This window comes from Bombina bombina, chromosome 3 (genome assembly GCF_027579735.1).
Source record: "Bombina bombina isolate aBomBom1 chromosome 3, aBomBom1.pri, whole genome shotgun sequence".
Classification (NCBI taxonomy): Eukaryota; Metazoa; Chordata; class Amphibia; order Anura; family Bombinatoridae; genus Bombina; species Bombina bombina.
The window spans coordinates 1,035,786,700-1,035,808,169 of NC_069501.1; the positions used below are offsets into that span (position 1 = coordinate 1,035,786,700).

A 21,470-nucleotide genomic window follows, 5' to 3' on the forward strand; every position below is an offset into this window, starting at 1 on the left:
ATGGATGACGCCGTGGACCGGACACACCGTTGGAGAAAGTAATTTATCAGGTAAGCATAAATTCTGTTTTTGGGAGAAAAGTTCTTCAAGCAGTGGTGCCTTCCGTTTAGGTCTCTGTCTTGTCCCTCCCTTTCATCCGTGTCCTGTAGCTTTGGTATTGTATCCCACAAGTAAGGATGAAATCCGTGGACTCGTCGTATCTTGTAGAAGAAAAGGAAATGTATGCTTACCTGATAAATTGATTTCTTCTACGATACGAGTCCACGGCCCTCCCTGTCAATTTAAGACAGATTATTTTATTATTTTTACAACTTCAGTTACCTCTGCACCTTTTAGCTTTTCCTTTCTCTTCCTTAAACCTTTGGTCGAATGACTGGGGGTGGAGGGAAGGGAGGAGCTATATATACAGCTCTGCTGTGGTGCTCTTTGCCACTTCCTGATAGCAGGAGGATAATATCCCACAAGTAAGGATGAAATCCGTGGACTCGTATCGTAGAAGAAATCAATTTGTCAGGTAAGCATAAATTTGCCTTTTATTGGTATATTGTTTGTTAAATAACTTTAAAGTAATGGGCACTACAGTGTTTAACCTTGGCCAAAATGCGTGAAGTAAATATTATCAGAGGTTTTATCAAAAATATTACTATGTAGATGACATTGCTAGTATATGTCAGTTGATGCGTTTTTGCAACTAGATTTACATTACACAAATGCTTATTTCCTTCTTAATATGAGGAGAGTCCATGGCATCATTCCTTACTGTTGGGAAATACTGAACCTGGCCACCAGGAGGAGCCAAAGACACCCCAGCCACAGGCTTAAATACTCCCCCCCCCACTTTCCTCATATCCCTGTCATTCTTTGCCTTTCGTCACAGGAGGTTGGCAGAGAAGTGTCAGAAGATTCATAGTAGTTCCTTATGGAGGGTATCTGCCCTTCGAAATTGGACTGGAGTTTTAAGTAGTCTTGTCAGCCTCTCAGTGAGAGCATTGACTAATGTTAGGGTCTGGAGATGCTGGGAGAGTCTTTCTGCGAATGCATCCAGACTCTTATTAACAGCTCCTAAGCAATCAGTGTTGAGTTTCACTGCCTGCTTCCATCACTCAAGTCCATGTCAGGAGCGATGCTACAAGACTGTCAAACTTGAAAGGCTGTGTTTCTGTTCCACGGCATAGATTCCGGTAAGATCGTTTCATTTTATATACATATGATAACACAAGAAGACAGGGTCACAGTGTGGCTCCTTTTATCTGTATGGAATCAAGGGTTAATATCTCCATAGGGGGATTATTGAACAGTGGGGATTAATCACATACGTTTATTTGATTATGCTGCGACATGTGTGAGATGAGGCTCAGGCAGATGTTGGAAAGTACAGGGTTTTCACTTTTGCTTTGGGAGCTGTGCAGCCTGAAAGGCTTAGCGTGCTTTTTTACTATTATAGCGGGGGAGTCATGCATTGCGCACCACGTGACCGGGCGTGGTCACAATTATTTCCTCTTATCTGACCGTGCGGTTTACCGGAGAAGAAGCGGTTTCTCTGTTTGGCCTGGGTCATTGGAGGTTGTGAGTGCCTCAGCCATTGGGGGTATAAAGGTGCCGTTTTTCTTAGTAATCAATAGTCTGTTAGCGCAAGCTATGGAGGATTCTGATGCGTTAGCGGGTACTCCCTCTTTACCTAAGTCTAATACCTGTCTATATTGTGAGGAGGCCACGGTATACCCGCCTTCTCAATTATGTTTCACATGCCTTGATAAAGTAATCATGTCGAAGAAAGTTAATATTTTTAATACCACTGAGCCGTCCACCTCTGAGGAGTCTCCGTCCCGTGAGGTGCGTGCCCTACAGTCATCTCCTAATACACATGCAGCTTCCCGTAGCACTCATAATCCTCCATCTAGAAGGGCCCTTTTACCGCCAGACTTTACTGAGCAGTTACAAACTGCTGTGTCTGCTGCCTTTAGTGCTTTACCTCGCCCTGCTAAGTGCAAGCGAAAGGTCAAATATTGCTATTCTTCCCAGGGGTCATCTACTAGCTTATTGGATTTATCTGATACAAGATTATCCGATGATGAAGGCGCCTCTGATACTTCAGAGGGTGCTCTTTCTGGGTTGGAATCTGCTGCCTCTAAGCCTCCAGCTGTGGAGGAACCAGACTTTAGATTTAGGATTCAACATTTACGCTTTCTGCTGAAGGAAGTTTTAGCTACGTTAGAAGTTCCAGAGCCCAAATTGCCTGAGGAACCTTTGATTCCTAAATTAGATAAGGTCTACGAGGACAGGTTTGTACCACAAACTTTCCCGGTTCCGGTAAAGATGGCGAACATTATTAAGAATGAATGGGAAAGAATTGGTTCTTCATTTTCCCCTTCTTCTTCTTCCTTTAAAAAATTGTTCCCGTTCCCGGACTCTCAATTGGAGTTGTGGGGTTCCATCCCCAAGGTGGATGGCGCTATCTCCACGCTTGTTAAATGCACTACTATCCCGCTTGAGGATAGTTCGTCGTTTAAAGAGCCCATGGATAAGAACATTGAAACTCTGTTAAGAACGATGTTTCAACATACGGGATATTTGTTTCAACCGGCAGCAGCTATTGCTGCAGTTGCTGGAGCGGCTACCTACTGGTGCGACTCCTTATCTGAATTGATCAAGGTGGAGGGTCCCCTCAACGTGATCCAGGAAAGAATTAAGGCCTTAATGGTGGCTAATTCTTTTATTTGTGATGCAAATATGCAAATTATTCGCCTGAATGTCAAGGCTTCAGGTTTTTCTGTTCAAGCCCGTAGGGCACTCTGGCTGAAGTTCTGGTCTGCGGACATGACTTCTAAGTCAAGACCTTTTACCCTCCCATTTAAGGGAAAGGTTCTATTTGGTCCAGGCCAGGACTCGATTATCTCCATGGTTACTGGATGCAAAGGTGCCGGTTATCCTTACCGCAGGATAAGAAGAGCAAGCCTAAGGGACAAGGTCCTAATTTTCGTTCCTTTCGTTCGGATAAATCCCAACATCAGCAGCCCTCTGCAAAACCAGAGCAATCCAAGGGGATTTGGAAGCCTGCTCAGTCCTGGAAAAAATCCAAGCAGAGCAAGAAGCCCGCCGAGACAAAGTCGTCATAAAGGGGCGGCCCCCGATCCACCCAGGGGCAGATTCCTCCTCTCAAACCTGTCTTCAAGGCCAGAAAAGAGAGAAGCCTTTCTGGGGTGCATGAGGGATCTCTCCTCCCTAGAAGTCATTGTCCTGGTTCCTCCTGGAGAAAGAGATCTGGGGTACTATTCAAACCTTTTCTCCTACATTGGTGTGTCCGGTCAACAGCTTCATCCGTACTTGTGGGAATATTCTCTTCCCCTACAGGAAATGGCAAAGGGAGCACACAGCAAAAGCTGTCCATATAGCCCCCCCTCTGGCTCCGCCCCCCAGTCATTCTCTTTGCCTGCTCTGAACAAGTAGCATCTCCACGGGATGGTAAAGAGTATGTGGTGTTAGTTGTAGTTTTATTTCTTCTATCAAGAGTTTGTTATTTTAAAATAGTGCCGGTTTGTACTATTTACTCTACAACAGAAAGTGATGAAGAGTTCTGTTAAAAGAGGAGTATGATTTTAGCACCAGTAACTAAAATCCATTGCTGTTACCACGCAGGACTGTTGAAACCAGAGAACTTCAGTTGGGGGTAACAGTTTGCAGACTTATCTGCTTCTGGTATGACCAGTCTCTTTTCTAACAACACATAGTAATGCTAGAAGACTGTCAGTTTTCCCTTATGGGACCGGTAAGCCATTTTCTTAGACTCAGTAACAGATTGAAGGCTTATAAATTGGGCTCTATGCTGGTTGACACTATTGTGGGCTAAATCGATTTGCTTATTTCATATTCTTATGACATTTGGAGTGTTTTATGAACTTAAAAACACTTTTGGGAACGTTTTAATTATGCCTGGCATTGGTTTAGACGCCTAATCTAGTCAGAAAGGCCCCTTCACTCTAGTATGCAGAGGGAGGAGGCCTCATTTTCGCGCCTCAGTTGCGCAGTTACTTCCAAAGGCAGTGCATGCAGCTTCATGTGAGAGGGTCCTGTGGCTGAGAAACAGACTCCGGAAGGCTTATTTCTGTGGTGAATAACCCCTAAGGAAGGTAAAAGCCGCAGCAAAGTCTGTGGCAGGGACTGTAGTGTGTTTAAACCGGTTAATTGAACAATTAGCTCCGGTTTGCTTATTTAAGGGTCTAGAAACTTCATATTTGGTGTGCAATACTTTCAAAGCATTAAGACACTGGGGTGTAAATTTTATAAAGATCGGATATTTCCTTCATTGTTTTTTGAACATGCAGAAATAAAGTGTGTTCCTTTTATTATTTAAAGAGACAGTAACGGTTTTGTGTAAAATCGTTTTTTATTGCATTAATAGCCTGCCTAAATCTGCCTAACATGTCTGTACCTTCAGATAGCATATGTTCTGTGTATATGGAGGCCAAGGTGGTTCCCCCTTTAAATGTATGTGCAAATTGTGCCATGGCGTCCAAACAAAGTAAGGACAGTACTGTCACATTTAATAAGGTTGCCCAAGATGATTCTTCAAATGAAGGTAGTGGGGATAGTTCATCATCCTCTCCTTCTGTGTCAACACCAGTTTTGCCCGCGCAGGCGATACCTAGTACATCTAGCGCGCCAATGCTTGTTACTATGCAGCAATTAACAGCAGTAATGGATAATTCTATAGCAAATCTTTTATCCAAACTGCCAGCATTTCCCAGAAAGCGTGATTGCTCAGTTTTAAATACAGAGGATGAGCAAGTTGGCGCTGACGATAATTTATCTGTTATACCCTCACATCAATCTGAGTTGGCAGTGAGGGAGGGTCTGTCTGAGGGAGAAATTTCTGATTCAGGAAAAATTTCTCAGCAGGCAGAACCTGATATCGTGGCATTTAAATTTAAGCTAGAACATCTCCGCGCTCTGCTTAAGGAGGTGCTAGCTACTCTTGATGATTGTGATACTTTGGTGATTCCAGAGAAGTTGTGCAAAATGGACAAATTCTTAGAGGTCCCAGTGCACGCCGATGCTTTTCCGATACCCAAGAGGGTGGCGGACATAGTGACTAAGGAGTGGGAGAAGCCAGGTGTACCTTTTTGTTCCCCCTCCTATATTTAAGAAAATGTTCCCCATTGTCGACCCCAGAAGGGACGCATGGCAAACGGTCCCTAAGGTAGAGGGGGCAGTTTCAACGTTAGCCAAGCGCACAGCTATCCCTATTGAGGACAGTTGTGCTTTCAAAGATCCTATGGATAAAAAATTGGAAGGATTGCTTAAAAAGATATTTGTTCAGCAAGGTTTCCTTCTTCAACCGATTTCGTGCATTATTCCTGTCACCACGGCGGCGTCTTTTTGGTTCGAGGAACTAGAAAATTCGCTCCAAAAGGAGACTCCATATGATGAAGTCATGGACAGAATTCACGCACTAAAGTTGGCTAATTCCTTTATTTTGGATGCCGCTTTTCAATTGGCTAAATTAGCGGCGAAAAATTCAGGTTTTGCAATAGTGGCGCGCAGGGCGCTTTGGCTAAAATCTTGGTCGGCGGATGTGTCGTCCAAAACAAAACTGCTTAATATTTCTTTCAAGGGTAAGACCCTTTTCGGGCCAGAATTTAAGGAGATTATTTCAGACATCACTGGGGGAAAGGGCCATGCCCTCCCATAGGATAGGCCTTTCAAGGCTAAAAACAAATCTAATTTTCGTTCCTTTCGCAATTTCAGGAACGGACCGGCACCAAACTCTACAGCCTCTAGACAAGAGGGTAACGCTTCCCAGCCTAAACCAGCATGGAAACCAATGCAAGGCTGGAACAAGGGTAAACTGGCCAAGAAGCCTGCTGCTGCTACCAAGACAGCATGAAGGGGTAGCCCCCTATCCGGGACCGAATCTAGTAGGGGGCAGACTTTCTCTCTTTGCTCAGGCTTGGGCAAGAGATGTTCCGGATCCCTGGGCACTAGAAATAGTCTCTCAGGGGTATCTTCTAGAGTTCAAGGAACTCCCTCCAAGGGGAAGGTTCCACATGTCTCGCTTATCTTCAGACCAGATAAAGAAACAGGCATTCTTACATTGCGTAGGAGACCTATTAAAGATGGGAGTGATACACCCAGTTCCAACAGCGGGACAAGGTCTGGGTTTTTACTCAAACCTGTTTGTAGTTCCCAAAAAAGAGGGAACTTTCAGGCCAATTCTGGATTTAAAAATCCTAAACAAATTCCTCAGAGTTCCATCATTCAAAATGGAAACCATTCGGACGATCTTACCAACAATCCAGGAGGGTCAATATATGACTACCGTGGACTTAAAGGATGCGTACCTGCATATTCCGATCCACAAAGATCACCATCAGTTCCTAAGGTTCGCCTTTCTGGACAAACATTACCAGTTCGTGGCTCTTCCATTCGGTTTAGCCACTGCTCCCAGAATTTTCACAAAGGTGCTAGGGTCCTTTCTAGCGGTACTAAGACCGAGGGGCATTTCTGTAGCACCTTACCTAGACGACATTCTAATCCAAGCGTCGTCCCTTTCCAAAGCAAAGGCTCATACAGACATTGTTTTAGCCTTTCTCAGGTCTCACGGGTGGAAGGTGAACATAGAAAAGAGTTCCCTGTCCCCGTCCACAAGGGTTCCTTTTCTAGGAACAATAATAGATTCTGTAGAAATGAAGATTTTTCTGACAGAGGTCAGAAAGTTAAAGCTTCTAAGCGCTTGTCAAGTTCTTCAATCTATTCCTCAATCTTCCATAGCTCAGTGCATGGAGGTAATAGGATTAATGGTTGCAGCAATGGACGTGGTTCCTTTTGCTCGAATTCATCTAAGACCATTACAACTGTGCATGCTCAAACAATGGAATGGGGATTATGCAGACTTGTCTCCCCAGATTCAAGTAGACCAGTTAACCGTTGACTCAAGATCACCTGTCTCAGGGAATGAGTTTCCGCAGGCCAGAGTGGGTCATTGTCTCGACCGACGCCAGTCTCTTAGGCTGGGGCACGGTATGGGTCTATGGTCTTGGGAAGAGTCTATTCTCCCGATTAACATTTTGGAACTGAGAGCGATATTCAATGCGCTCCTGGCTTGGCCTCAACTAGCGAATGCCAGATTCATAAGATTTCAGTCGGACAACATGACGACTGTAGCGTACATCAATCATCGGGGGGAACAAAGAGTTCCTTGGCGATGAGAGAGGTATCCAAGATCATCAAATGGGCGGAGGATCACTCCTGCCACCTATCTGCAATTCACATCCCAGGAGTAGACAACTGGGAGGCGGATTACTTGAGTCGTCAGACTTTCCATCCGGGGGAGTGGGAACTCCACCCGGAGGTCTTTGCCCAGTTAACTCGACTATGGGGCATTCCAGACATGGATCTGATGGCGTCCCGTCAGAACTCCAAGGTTCCTCGCTACGGGTCCAGATCCAGGGATCCCAAGGCGACGCTAGTGGATGCATTGGTGGCGCCTTGGTCGTTCAACCTAGCTTATGTGTTTCCACCGTTCCCTCTCCTTCCCAGGCTTGTAGCCAGGATCAAACAGGAGAAGGCCTCAGTGATTCTGATAGCTCCTGCGTGGCCACGCAGGACTTGGTATGCAGACCTGGTGAATATGTCATCGGCTCCACCATGGAAGCTACCTTTGAGACAGGATCTTCTAGTACAAGGTCCATTCGAACATCCAAATCTAGTTTCTCTGCAACTGACTGCTTGGAAATTGAACGCTTGATTTTATCTAAGCGTGGGTTTTCAGATTCAGTTATAGATACTCTGGTCCAAGCCAGAAAACCTGTGACTAGGAAAATTTACCATAAGATATGGAAAAAATATATCTGTTGGTACGAATCCAAGGGATTCTCTTGGAGTAAAATTAAAATTCCTAGGATACTTTCCTTTCTCCAAGAGGGTGTGGATAAAGGTTTGTCAGCGAGTTCTCTTAAAGGACAGATATCTGCTCTGTCTGTTTTGTTGCACAAACGTCTGGCAGCAGTGCCAGATGTACAGGCGTTTGTACAGGCCTTAGTCAGAATCAAGCCTGTCTACAGACCCATGACTCCTCCATGGAGTCTAAACTTAGTTCTTTCAGTTCTTCAAGGGGTTCCGTTTGAACCTTTACATTCCATAGATATTAAGTTACTATCTTGGAAAGTTCTGTTTTTGGTTGCTATTTCTTCTGCTAGAAGAGTTTCTGAATTGTCTGCTTTGCAGTGTACTTCACCCTATCTGGTATTCCATACAGATAAGGTTGTTTTGCGTACCAAACCTGGTTTTCTTCCAAAAGTGGTTTCCAACAGGAATATTAACCAGGAAATAGTTGTTCCTTCTTTGTGTCCGAATCCAGTTTCGAAGAAGGAACGTTTGTTACTCAACTTAGATGTGGTCCGTGCTTTAAAATTCTATTTAGAAGCAACAAAGGATTTCAGACAGACATCATCCTTGTTTGTCGTTTATTCTGGTAAGAGGAGAGGGCAGAAAGCTACTGCTACCTCTTTCTTTTTGGCTGAAAAGCATCATCCGATTGGCTTATGAGACTGCCGGACGGCAGCCTCCTGAACGAATTACAGCTCACTCTACTAGAGCTGTGGCTTCCACATGGGCCTTCAAGAACGAGGCTTCTGTTGATCAGATCTGTAAGGCAGCGACTTGGTCTTCTCTGCATACTTTTGCCAAATTTTATAAATTCGATACTTATGCTTCTTCGGAGGCTATTTTTGGGAGAGAGGTTTTGCAAGCTGTGGTGCCTTCCGTTTAGGTTACCTGACTTGTTCTCTCCCTTCATCCGTGTCCTAAAGCTTTGGTATTGGTTCCCACAAGTAAGGATGAAGCCGTGGACCGGACACACCAATGTAGGAGAAAACAGAATTTATGTTTACCTGATAAATTTCTTTCTCCTACGGTGTGTCCGGTCCACGGCCCGCCCTGGCTTTTAGTCAGGTTTAAAAAATTTTATTTCTGTACACTACAGTCACCACAGCACCCTATAGTTTCTCCTTTTTCTCCTAACCGTCGGTCGAATGACTGGGGGCGGAGCCAGAGGGGGGGCTATATGGACAGCTTTTGCTGTGTGCTCCCTTTGCCATTTCCTGTAGGGGAAGAGAATATTCCCACAAGTAAGGATGAAGCCGTGGACCGGACACACCGTAGGAGAAAGAAATTTATCAGGTAAACATAAATTCTGTTTTTGTGGTCCCAAAGAAGGAGGGAACTTTCCGCCCGATTCTGGACCTAAAGTGCTTAAACAAAGATGGAGACGATAAGGTCCATCCTTTCCTTAGTTCAGGAAGGACAGTTCATGACCACTATAGTTCTGAAGGATGCTTACCTTCACGTTTCAATACACAAGGATCACTTAAAGTTCCTAAGGTTTGCATTCCTGGACTAGCACTTCCAGTTTATTGCACTCCCGTTTGGTCTAGCTACTGCTCCAAGAGTTTTTATGAAGGTTCTAGGGGCTCTGCTTGCAGTGGCCAGAACCAGAGGTATAGAAGTAGCGCCATTCTTGAACGATATTCTGGTTTAAACACCATCCTGTCGTCTGGCAGAAGACCATTGAAAAGCTCTTCTATTTCTTCTTTGATCTCATGGGTGGAAGATCAACTTAGAAAAGAGTTCTTATTCCCAGTACCAGGGTGGAGTTCCTGGGTACTATAATAGACTCCATATCTATGAGGATATTCTTTACAGACCATAGACGTTACTAGCTAACTTCCGCTTGTCTTGCCCTCCAGACCTCCTTAAGGCCCTCTGTGGCTCGGTATATGGAGGTGATTGGTCTTGTGGTGTCCAGCATGGACATCATTCCCTTTGCCAAATTCAGGGCCTGTGGACTCGAGAGGAATCCCTTCTTCCGATCAACATTTTGGAACTTTGAGCGATCTTCCTTCTGTTCCTTGTTCCCTTGGCAGAATGACTGGTATATAAGGGAAGGGGGGGGGGGAGTATTTAAGGCTTTGGCTGGGGTGTCTTTAACTCCTCCTGGTGGCCAGGTTCAGTATTTCCCGACAGTAAGGAATGATGTCGTGGACTCTCCTCATACAGAAGGAAATTAAATTATCAGGTAAGCATAATTTGTTTTTAATGGATAATAGATTACATGGAATTTCAAATCTGTTTTTATGCCATTTAATTTTGGGAAATAACAGCAGCAAATGAAACTGAATAAAAATGGTCTTGATATTTAGGTGAATGTGAGGTATATTAATTGCTGGATGTTATAATTATTTATGGTATGCTGGTATCTGTAAAAATTGCTGTACAGGTAATTGTTTTTTTCGTTTCTTTTTTTTCTATTTAAGGAAATGGAGAGAGAGATAAAGCGTGCACTTTTTGGCGGCAACCAAGATCAAGTTATAAGTGATGGATTTCGGTTAACAATTACTCGTAAAGATATTATGACCCTCAATAGTCTGAATTGGCTTAATGATGAGGTATGTTTACACCATTTTGAAAATTAAATATATTCACTAAGTAACTCTTTATTTGAAAAGTGATTTTCTTTCATACAGGTGGGGAAAGACCATGGTCTATTTCTCCTGATAATTACTTTTCCCCTCTGCTAAGAGGAGGCAAAGATTCCCAAACATCAAGAGCTCTATAAAGCTCCTCCCACCTCACTGGTAAACTTGTCTTGTCTTTTCCTCTGCTGGAGGAAGGTGAATAATGAAGATGTGCATGTGATTACTTAGAGAGAGGGGGTTTCAGACTGAGTTGAGGCCCATTTCCCCTCAGAGTGCAGTGCCTTGTCAGAGGGATGTATATGGAGTATATCACTTTTTACCTCATGAGAAATTTGTCACAAGCCTTCCACAGGTGTTGCAAGTCCTTGCCCTTTGCCTCCTCCTGCTGGTCTTCAGTATATTCCTATTCCATCTCCTCTGCTGATATATTTCAGCACTGCTTTGGCTTTCTATTGGCTTTTCAAAAAGTTGAGTGTCTTTTGGTAAGTAACAATTTTTATTTAATTGACACTCTATACGCCTTTTTGGGTATTTATTGTATATGTGTATTTTTTTTTCTCTTGTATTTAGCCCTGGGACAGAATTTCTTTGTTCCCTTTTAATTTTTGCTTTTAATTTTTTGGCGCACAACTAGTTTTGGAGTGCTCTGTTTTTTTGTGTGTGTTGGCCTTAGGGTTTGCACGTATCAAATGATCAAATTAGCCCTCCTTTTTGCACATGGAGTTTTTCACACTCATTTGGTTTTTCCGTGTATTGGCTTTTGGGTCTGCGTGCATCAGGATATTTTTCGCACCATTGGACATTTTTTTCCTGCACTATGGCCTTTGGGTCAATTCATCAGATTAGCAAACGGAAGCTCTTGGGTTTGTACACTTTGGGATTTGGTGAGCTTTTTTGCTATTTATTGGGTTCCGTGCGGGCTCCCTATCTGTTGTTCAGTCATCGGATGAAAAGTTTGTCGCATTCTAAATTTTTCCGCATTTGTGCGCATGGCCCAGTAAGTTTCTTTCTAATGGCAGTGAGAGTCCCTAAATCCATTCATAAACTATGGGAAATACTACACCAGGCAACCATTAGGAGGCAAAGACCCCAAACAAATCATTAAATATCCCTCCCACTTCCCCTACCCTCAGTAGTTCTTTGCCTCGTTTCATGCAGGTAGGCAGAGAGAGGTGCTCTGCTGAAGATTCTGATTTCTCTTGTAAGGTGTATCCAGTCCACGGATCATCCATTACTTGTGGGATATTCTCCTTCCCAACAGGAAGCTGCAAGAAGATCACCCACAGCAGAGCTGTCTATATAGCTCCTCCCCTAACTGCCACTACCAGTCATTCTCGACAAGATAGGAAGTAGCTAGAGAGATGTGGTAAATTTATGTAGTTTATCTTCAATCAAAAGTTTATTATTTTCAAATGGTACCGGAGTTGTACTGTTTTAGCCTCAGGCAGAAAGTTGAAGAAGAGTCTGCCTGTGGTTTTTGATGATCTTAGCAGGTTGTAACTAAGATCCATTGCTGTTCTCACACATAACTGAAGAGATGAGGTAATTTCAGCTGGGGGAATGACGTGCAGGGTCTCCTGCTATGAGGTATGTGCAGTTTAAATTTTTCTAGAGAAATGAATATGCTAGAAAATGCTGTTAATACCGGATTTATTTAAGGTAAGCCTGATTACAGTGATTTAATAACGACTAGTATCATGCTTGCTGTAAAAGGTAATATTCTTATTACTTTCTCACATTACTGAAAATAACTGGAAGCGTTTAAACGTTTTTTTTCTACATATTGGTGATAAAACTTTATTGGGGCCCAGTTTTTCCACATGGCTGGCTAGATTTTGCCTAGGGATAGTTTTTTTATGGCCCTCTCACTGTGAGTACAGTTTGGGAGGGGCCTAATTTCAGGCCTAAATCGTGCAGTAGTTTTTGCAGCTTGAGACTTCCAGCTTCCCTGAAGGAGTCCCCTGAACACTTAGGACCTCTACAAACGGTTTTTGTGCCTTCAAAAGTCGTTGTATGGGCAGGTAGGTCCACAGCAGAGCTGTGGCAGTTTGTTGTGACTGTTAAAAAACGTTTATCGTTTTTTTGATCCGGTTTTGAAACTAAGGAGTTAATCATCCATTTGCAAGTGGGTGCAATGCTCTGTTAGTCTATTATACACACTGTAAAAATTTCGTAAGATTTACTGCTTTTTATCACTGTTTTTCAATTTCTGACAAAATTTGTTTCTCTTAAAGGCACAGTACCGTTTTTATTTTTTGCTTGTTTACATTTATCAAAGTGTTTTCCAAGCTTGCTGGTCTCATTGCTAGTCTGTTTAAACATGTCTGACATAGAGGAAACTCCTTGTTCATTATGTTTAGAAGCCATTGTGGAACCCCCTCTTAGAATGTGTACCAAATGTACTGATTTTACTTTAAGTTATAAAGATCATATTCTGTCTTTAAAAGATTTATCACCAGAGGAAACTGACAAGGGGGAAGTTATGCCGACTAACTCACCCCACGTGTCAGAACCTTTGACAAGTACATCTAGCGCGCCCATGGCGTTTACTTTATAAGACATGGCGGCAGTTATGGATCATACCCTTACAGCGGTATTGTCCAAACTACCAGGGTTACAAGGAAAGCGAGACAGCTCTGGGACTAGAAAAAATACAGAGCTCACTGACGCTTTAGTAGCTATTTCTGATATCCCCTCACAATATGCAGAAGCTGAGGCAGGAGAGCTTCTTTCCGTGGGTGATTTTTTTGACACAGGGAAGATGCTTCAACCTGATTCTGATATGTCTACATTTAAATTTAAGCTTGAACACCTCCGCGTGTTGCTCAGGGAGGTTTTAGCTACTCTGGATGACTGTGACACCATTATAGTGCCAGAGAACTTGTGTAGATTGGATAAATACTATGCAGTGCCTGTTTACACTGATGGTTTTTCCAATACCTAAAAGGTTTTCAGAAATTATTACTAAGGAATGGGATAGACCAGGTGTACCGTTCTCTCCCCCTCCTATTTTTAAGAAAATGTTTCCAATAGATGCCGCTACACGGGACTTATGGCAAACGGTCCCTAAGGTGGAGGGAGCAGTTTCTACCCTAGCTAAGCGTACAACTATTCCCGTCGAGGACAGTTGTGCTTTCCTAGATCCAATGGATAAAAAGTTAGAGGGCTACCTTAAGAAAATGTTTATTCAACATGGTTTTATTCTCCAGCCTCTTGCATGCATTGCCCCGGTCACTGCTGCTGCGGCCTTCTGGTTTGAGTCTCTGGAAGAGGCCTTACAGGTAGAAACTCCATTGGATAATATACTTGACAAGCTTAAAGCGCTTAAGCTAGCCAATTCATTTGTTTCTGATGCCGTTGTTCATTTAACCAAGCTAACGGCTAAGAACTCAGGTTTTGCTATACAGGCGCGTAGGGCGCTATGGCTTAAATCCTGGTCAGCTGACGTTACTTCAAAGTCTAAGCTTCTCAACATTCCCTTCAAGGGGCAGACCCTATTTGGGCCTGGACTGAAGGAGATCATTTCTGATATTACTGGAGGAAAAGGTCATGCCCTTCCTCAGGATAGGTCTAATAAATTAAGGACCAAACAAACTAATTTTCGTGCCTTTCGAAACTTTAAGACGAGCGCGGCATCAACTCCCTCTAATGCAAAACAAGAGGGAAATTTTGCCCAGTCCAAGCCGGTCTGGAGACCTAACCAGGCCTGGAACAAAGGTAAGCAGGCCAAGAAGCCTGCTGCTGCCTCTAAGACGGCATGAAAGATCAGCCCCCGATCTGGTAACGGATCTAGTAGGGGGCAGACTTTCTCTCTTCGCCCAGGCTTGGGCAAGAGATGTCCAGGATCCCTGGGCATTGGAAATTGTGTCCCAGAGATATCTTCTGGACTTCAAAGCTTCTTCCCCAAAAGGAAGATTTCACCTCTCACAATTATCTGCAGACCAGATAAAGAGAGAGGCATTCTTACATTGTGTTCAAGACCTCCTAGTTATGGGAGTGATCCACCCAGGTCCGAAGGAGGAACAGGGGCAAGGCTTCTATTCAAATCTCTTTGTGGTTCCCAAGAAAGAGGGAACCTTCAGACCAATCTTAGATCTCAAGATCCTAAACAAATTTCTCAGGGTCCCATCTTTCAAGATGGAGACTATTCGAACCATCCTACCTATGATCCAGGAGGGTCATTACATGACTACCGTGGACTTAAAGGATGCTTATCTTCACATTCCGATACACAAAGATCATCATCGGTTTCTCAGGTTCGCCTTCCTAGACAGGCATTACCAGTTTGTGGCTCTTCCCTTTGGGTTAGCTACGGCACCAAGAATCTTTACGAAGGTTCTGGGGTCACTTCTGGCGATCCTAAGACCGCGGGGCATAGCAGTAGCCCCTTACTTAGACGACATTCTGATACAGGCGTCGAATTTCCAAATTGCCAAGTCCCATACGGACATTCTGGCATTCCTGAGGTCTCATGGGTGGAAAGTGAACGAAAAGAAGAGTTCTCTATCCCCTCTCACAAGAGTTTCCTTCCTGGGAACTCTGATAGATTCTGAAGAAATGAGGATTTACCTGACAGAGGACAGGTTGTCAAAACTTCTAAATTCCTACCGTGTTCTTTATTATACTTCTCGCCCTTCGGTGGCTCAGTGTATGGAAGTAATCGGCTTAATGGTAGCGGCAATGGACATAGTTCCGTTTGCCCGCCTACATCTCAGACCGCTGCAACTCTGCATGCTCAGTCAGTGGAATGAGGATTACACAGATTTGTCCCCTCTACTAAATCTGGATCAAGAGACCAGGGATTCTCTTCTCTGGTGGCTATCTTGGGTCCATCTGTCCAAAGGTATGACCTTCCGCAGGCCAGATTGGACAATAGTAACAACAGATGCCAGCCTTCTGGGGTGCAGTCTGAAACTCTCTGAAAGCTCAGGGGTCGTGTACTCAGGAGGAGGCACTCCTTCCAATAAACATTCTGGAACTAAGAGCGATATTCAGTGCTCTTCGGACTTGGCCTCAGCTAGCGGCAGTGAGGTTCATCAGATTTCAGTCGGACAACATCACGACTGTAGCTTACATCAACCATCAAGGGGGAACAAGGAGTTCCCTAGCGATGTTGGAGGTTTCAAAGATAATTCAATGGGCAGAGATTCACTCTTGCCATCTATCAGCTATCCATATCCCAGGAGTAGAGAACTGGGAGGCAGATTTTCTAAGTCATCAGACTTTTCATCCGGGGGAACGGGAGCTCCATCCGGAGGTCTTTGCACAGTTGATTCAACGTTGGGGCAAACCAGAACTGGATCTCATGGCGTCTCGCCAGAACTCCAAGCTTCCTTGTTACGGATCCAGGTCCAGGGATCCCAAGGCAGCGCTGATAGATGCTCTAGCAGCGCCTTGGTCCTTCAACCTGGCTTATGTGTTTTCACCGTTTCCTCTGCTCCCTCGTCTGATTGCCAAGATCAAACAGGAGAGAGCATCGGTTATTTTGATAGCACCTGCGTGGCCACTGATAAATTTATTTCTCTTGTGGTGTATCCAGTCCACGGCCCGCCCTGTCATTTTAAGGCAGGTATTTTTTAATTTTAAACTACAGTCACCACTGCACCCTATAGTTTCTCCTTTCTCTTGCTTGTCTTCGGTCGTATGACTGGTAGTGGCAGTTAGGGGAGGAGCTATATAGACAGCTGTGCTGTGGGTGATCCTCTTGCAGCTTCCTGTTGAGAAGTAGAATATCCCACAAGTAATGGATGATCCGTGGACTGGATACACCACAAGAGAAATAAATTTATCAGGTAAGCATAAATTATGTTTTTTTCTTTTCTTCTACAAGATAAGACGAGTCCACGGATTTCATCCTTACTTGTGGGATATAATTCTCCTGCTAACAGGAAGTGGCAAAGAGCACCACAGCAGAGCTGTGTATATATAGCTCCTCCCTTCCCCTCCACCCCCAGTCATTCTCTTTGCCTGTTTTATACTAGGAAGAGGTAAAGCGAGATGTTAGTTTTATTTTCTTCAATCAAGAAGTTTTTTATTTTAAATGGTACCGGTGAGTACTATTTTCCTCAGGGGGTCATGGAAGAAGATTTCTGCCCTGAGGCTGATGATCTTAGCAGCTGTAACTAAGATTCACGCTGGTTCCCACAAGACTTCTGAAGGTAACAGATGAGACATCTTCAGTGTGGAGACCGGTTTCATGCTACAAGCAGCATTAAGGTATGTGCAGCCTTTTATTTCTGAGGAGACTTGATATATCAGAACTGGCTGGCATGTATGTCCCTGTATGGGAATGGGTAAGCAGTAAACCTATTATACAGTAAGGTTGTTACTGGAGTCCCTGGATTTTATTTATAGATAGTTGACATTATATGGGCATTATATGACACTATGGGAGAGGCAAAGAAAAACGGTTCATAACGTTTTTATTTTTGGCAATAACCTGTATGATTACTGGTGTGTTTGAGGGTGTACATTGGTTTTGATAACTTGTGTGTAAAACCGCTTCCCCATGCGGTTGTGTTTGGACCTACTCCGGCATCTGCCTTAAGGGGCGGGGCTTATTTTCGCGCACTCAGATGCGCACTTCCTTCAGACTAGGCAGCAGCAAGCAGTAACTCCGGTGGCTCCTGGCCTGTGTAACTCTGGTCCGGAATGTTGGAAAGTTGTTTCGAAGTACCCTGGGGGCAGAGGGTATTTTTGATTGTAAACTGACAATTTGTTAATCTAAGTACTTTAGAGCCTTATTTATTCCCTTACTACTGGGGTGCAGTAATTTTTGGATAAACCAATGAATTTAAGTTAAATTTGGAGATAATTTAACGTTTTTTAAGCAGTTTTGGAAAAATTGTTCACTTTTTATTTTCTTAAAGGCGCAGTACACGTTTTCAAAAGTTTATTTTAAGCAATAAATAAAGTGTTTAAACAACTTCTGGGTATTACTAGTCTGTTCAAACATGTCTGACATTGAGGAATCTGAATCTCATTGATCTATGTGTTTAGAAGCTATTGTGCAACCCCCTCTAACATTGTGTAACTCTTGTACTGAAAGAGCCTTACATTGTAAAGACCATATATTGGGTCAAGAAAGTGTGCCTAAGGATGATTCTCAGTCTGAAGAGAATCAGGATATGCCATCCAATTCTCCCCAAGTGTCACAACCTTTAACGCCCACACAAGCGACGCCAAGTACCTCTAGTGCGTCTAATTCTTTTACTCTGCAGGAGATGGCTGCAGTTATGTCAACTACCCTTACTGAGGTATTATCTAAATTACCAGTGTTGCAGGGTAAACGCAGTAGGTCAGGTATTAATGTAAATACTAAATCCTCTGATGCTTTATTAGCTATTTCCGATGTACCCTCACAGTGTTCTGAGTTGGGGGTCAGGGAATTGCTGTCTGAGGTTGAAATTTCAGATTTAGGGAATGTTTTACCACAGACAGATTCGGACGCTATGTCCTTTAAATTTAAGCTTGAACACCTCCGCCTGTTACTTCGGGAGGTTTTAGCGACCCTATTGTAATTCCTCCAGAGAAATTGTGTAAGATGGATAAATATCTAGAAGTACCTACTTACACTGATGTTTTTCCGGTTCCTAAGAGAATTTCGGAAATTATAAAAAAGGAATGGGATAGACCAGGTATACTGTTTTCTCCCCCTCCTAATTTTAAGAAAATGTTTCCCATATCAGACACCATTCGAGACTCATGGCAAACGGTCCCTAAGGTAGAGGGAGCTATATCTACCCTAGCTAAGCGTACAACTATACCCATTGATAACAACTGTGCTTTCAAAGACCCTATGGATAAAAAATTAGAGGGTCTACTAAAGAAATTATTTATTAATCAGGGTTTTCTTTTACAACCTACGGCTTGCATTGTTCCAGTAACTACTGCAGCAGCTTTTTGGTTTGAGGCTCTAGAAGAGTCTCTTAAGGTTGAGACCCCATTAGATGACATTTTGGATAGAATTAAGGCTCTTAAGCTAGCTAATTCTTTTATTACTGATGCCGCTTTTCAAATTGCTAAATTAGCGGCAAAGAATGCAGGCTTTGCTATCCTAGCACGTAGAGCGTTGTGGCTCAAATCTTGGTCTGCTGATGTCTCATCAAAGACTAAGCTTTTAGCTATTCCTTTTAAAGGTAAAACCCTTTTTGGGCCTGAATTGAAGGAAATAATTTCTGACATTACAGGAGGTAAAGGCCATGCCCTACCTCAGAATAAGTCTGTTAAGATGAGGGGTAAACAAAAATTTTTTCGCTCCTTTCGGAACTCTAAAGGAGGACCCTCAGCTTCCTCTTCTTCCACAAAGCAGGAAGGGAATTTTACCCAATCTAAGTCAGTCTGGAGACCCAACCAGAACTGGAATAAAGGTAAACTATCCAAAAAGCCCGCTGCTGCTACTAAAACAGCATGAAGGGGCGGCCCCCGATCCGGGACCGAATCTAGTAGGGGGCAGACTTTCTTTCTTCTCCCAGGCTTGGGCAAGAGATGTTCAGGATCCCTGGGCACTAGAAATAGTGACTCACGGTTATCAATTGGAATTCAAGGACTTTCTCCCAAGAGGGAGATTTCATCTTTCAAGATTATCTGTAGACCAGATAAAGAGAGGCCTTCTTAGGCTGTGTAAAAGACCTTTCTACCATGGGAGTAATTTGTCCCGTTCCAAAATCGGAACAGGGACAGGGGTTTTACTCAAATCTTTTCGTGGTTCCCAAAAAAGAGGGAACTTTCTTTCAGACCCATTTTAGATCTCAAGTGTTTAAACAAGTTTCTCAGAGTCCCATCGTTCAAGATGGAGACTATACGAACAATCTTACCAATGATCCAGGAGGGTCAATATATGACTACCGTGGACTTGAAGGATGCTTACCTTCATATTCCTATCCACAAGGATCATCATCAGTTTCTAAGGTTTGCCTTTCTAGACAAACATCAGTTCATGGCTCTTCCCTTCGGGTTGGCCACAGCACCCAGAATCTTTACAAAGGTTCTAGGGTCTCTTCTGGCGGTTCTCAGACCGCGAGGAATAGCAGTGGCGCCTTATCTGGACGATATTCTAATCCAGGCGTCCACGTATCCACTGTCAAAATCTCACACGGACACAGTGTTGTCTTTTCTGAGAACTAACGGTTGGAAGGTGAACATAGAGAAGAGTTCACTAGTTCCACAGACAAGGGTTCCTTTCTTGGGAACTCTGATAGACTCGGTAGACATGAAAATATTTCTGACGGAGGTCAGAAAATCAAAGATTCTAAATACTTGCCGAGCACTTTAGTCCATTCCTCGGCCATCAGTGGCTCAGTGTATGGAGGTAATTGGATTAATGGTAGCGGCAATGGACATCATTCAGTTTGATCGCTTTCATCTCAGACCACTGCAGCTGTGCATGCTCGGACAGTGAAATGGGGATTATGCGGATCTATCTCCTCAGATAAACTAGATCAAGAAACCAGAGACTCTCTTCTTTGGTGGTTGTCGCCGGATCATCTGTCGCAGGGGACTTGTTTCCACAGACCCTTGTGGGTTATAATGACAACGGACGCCAGCCTTCTGGGCTGGGGTGCAGTCTGAAATTCCCTGAAGGCTCATGGTGTTTGGACTCAGGTGGAGTCTCTACTTCCAATCAATATTCTGTAACTGAGTGCAATATTCAATGCGCTTCAGGTATGGCCTCAGTTGGCTTTGACCAAATTCATCAGATTCCAGTCGGACAACATCACGACTGTGGCATATATCAATTATCAGGGGGGAACAAGGACTTCCTTAGCGATGTTAGAAGTATCCAAGATAATCCGATGGACGGAGGCCCACTCTTGTCATTTGTCAGCAATCTACATCCCAGGAGTAGAGAACTGGGAAGCGGATTTCCTAAACCGACAGACCTTTCATCCGGGGGAGTGGGAACTCCACCCGGAGGTGTTTGCCTCACTGATTCTCCGATGGGGCAAACCGGAATTGGATCTGATGGCATCTCGACAGAATGCCAAGCTTCCAAGATACGGATCCAGGTTGAGGGATCCCCAGGCCGAACTGATAGATGCCTTGTCAGTGCCTTGGTCGTTCAGCCTAGCTTATGTGTTTCCACCGTTTCCTCTCCTTCCACGCATGATTGCTCAAATCAAACCGGAGAGAGCTTCAGTGATCCTGATAGCGCCCGTGTGGCCACGCAGGACTTGGTATGCGGATCTAGTGGAGATGTCCTCTCTACCACTGTGGAAACTTCCTTTGAGACAGGACCTTCTCATTCAAGGTCTTTTCCAACATCCAAATCTAATTTCTCTGCAGCTGACTGCGTGGAGATTGAACACTTGATTTTATCGAAGCGGGATTTTCTGATTCGGTTATCAGTACTTTGATACAGGCTAGAAAGCCTGTCACTAGAAACATTTATCATAAGATATGGCGTAAATATCTTTATTGGTGTGAATCCAAGGGCTACTCATGGAGTAAAGTTAGGATTCTGTCTTTTCTCCAAGAAGGATTGGAGAAAGGGTTATCAGCTAGTTCCTTAAAGGGACAAATTTCTGCGTTGTCAATTTTGTTTCACAAACGTTTGGCAGATGTACCTTATGTTCAGTCTTTTTTTGTCAGGCATTAAGCCTGTATTTAGACCAATCACTCCTCCCTGGAGTTTGAATTTAGTTCTTCGAGTTCTTCAAAGGGTTTCCGTTTGAACCCATGCATTCCATAGATATTAAATTGTTATCTTGGAAAGTTCTGTTTTTGGTTGCTATTTCTTCTGCTCGAAGAGTTTCTGAGCTTTCAGCGTTACAATGTGATTCACCTTATCTCATATTTCATTCTGATTAGCTGGTTTTACGTACCAAACCTGGTTTTCTTCCTAAGGTTGTTTCGAATATGAATATTAATCAGGAAATTGTTGTTCCTTCATTGTGTCCTAATCCTCCTAAGAAGGAGCGTCTGTTACATAACCTGGACGTGGTCCGTGCCTTAAAGTTTTACTTACAGGCAACTAAGGATTTCCATCAATCCTCTTCA

General features: G+C 43.6%; 1 protein-coding gene across 1 annotated transcript in view; it reads left to right on the forward strand.

Moving 5' to 3' along the window:
• Positions 1-21,470, forward strand: part of SENP1 (SUMO specific peptidase 1) — a 357,101-nt gene that overhangs the window by 138,681 nt on the left and 196,950 nt on the right. The window contains exon 13 of the mRNA XM_053708240.1: positions 10,311-10,442. Within this exon, the coding sequence (XP_053564215.1) occupies positions 10,311-10,442 (132 nt within the window). The remainder of the gene's footprint in view (positions 1-10,310; positions 10,443-21,470) is intronic.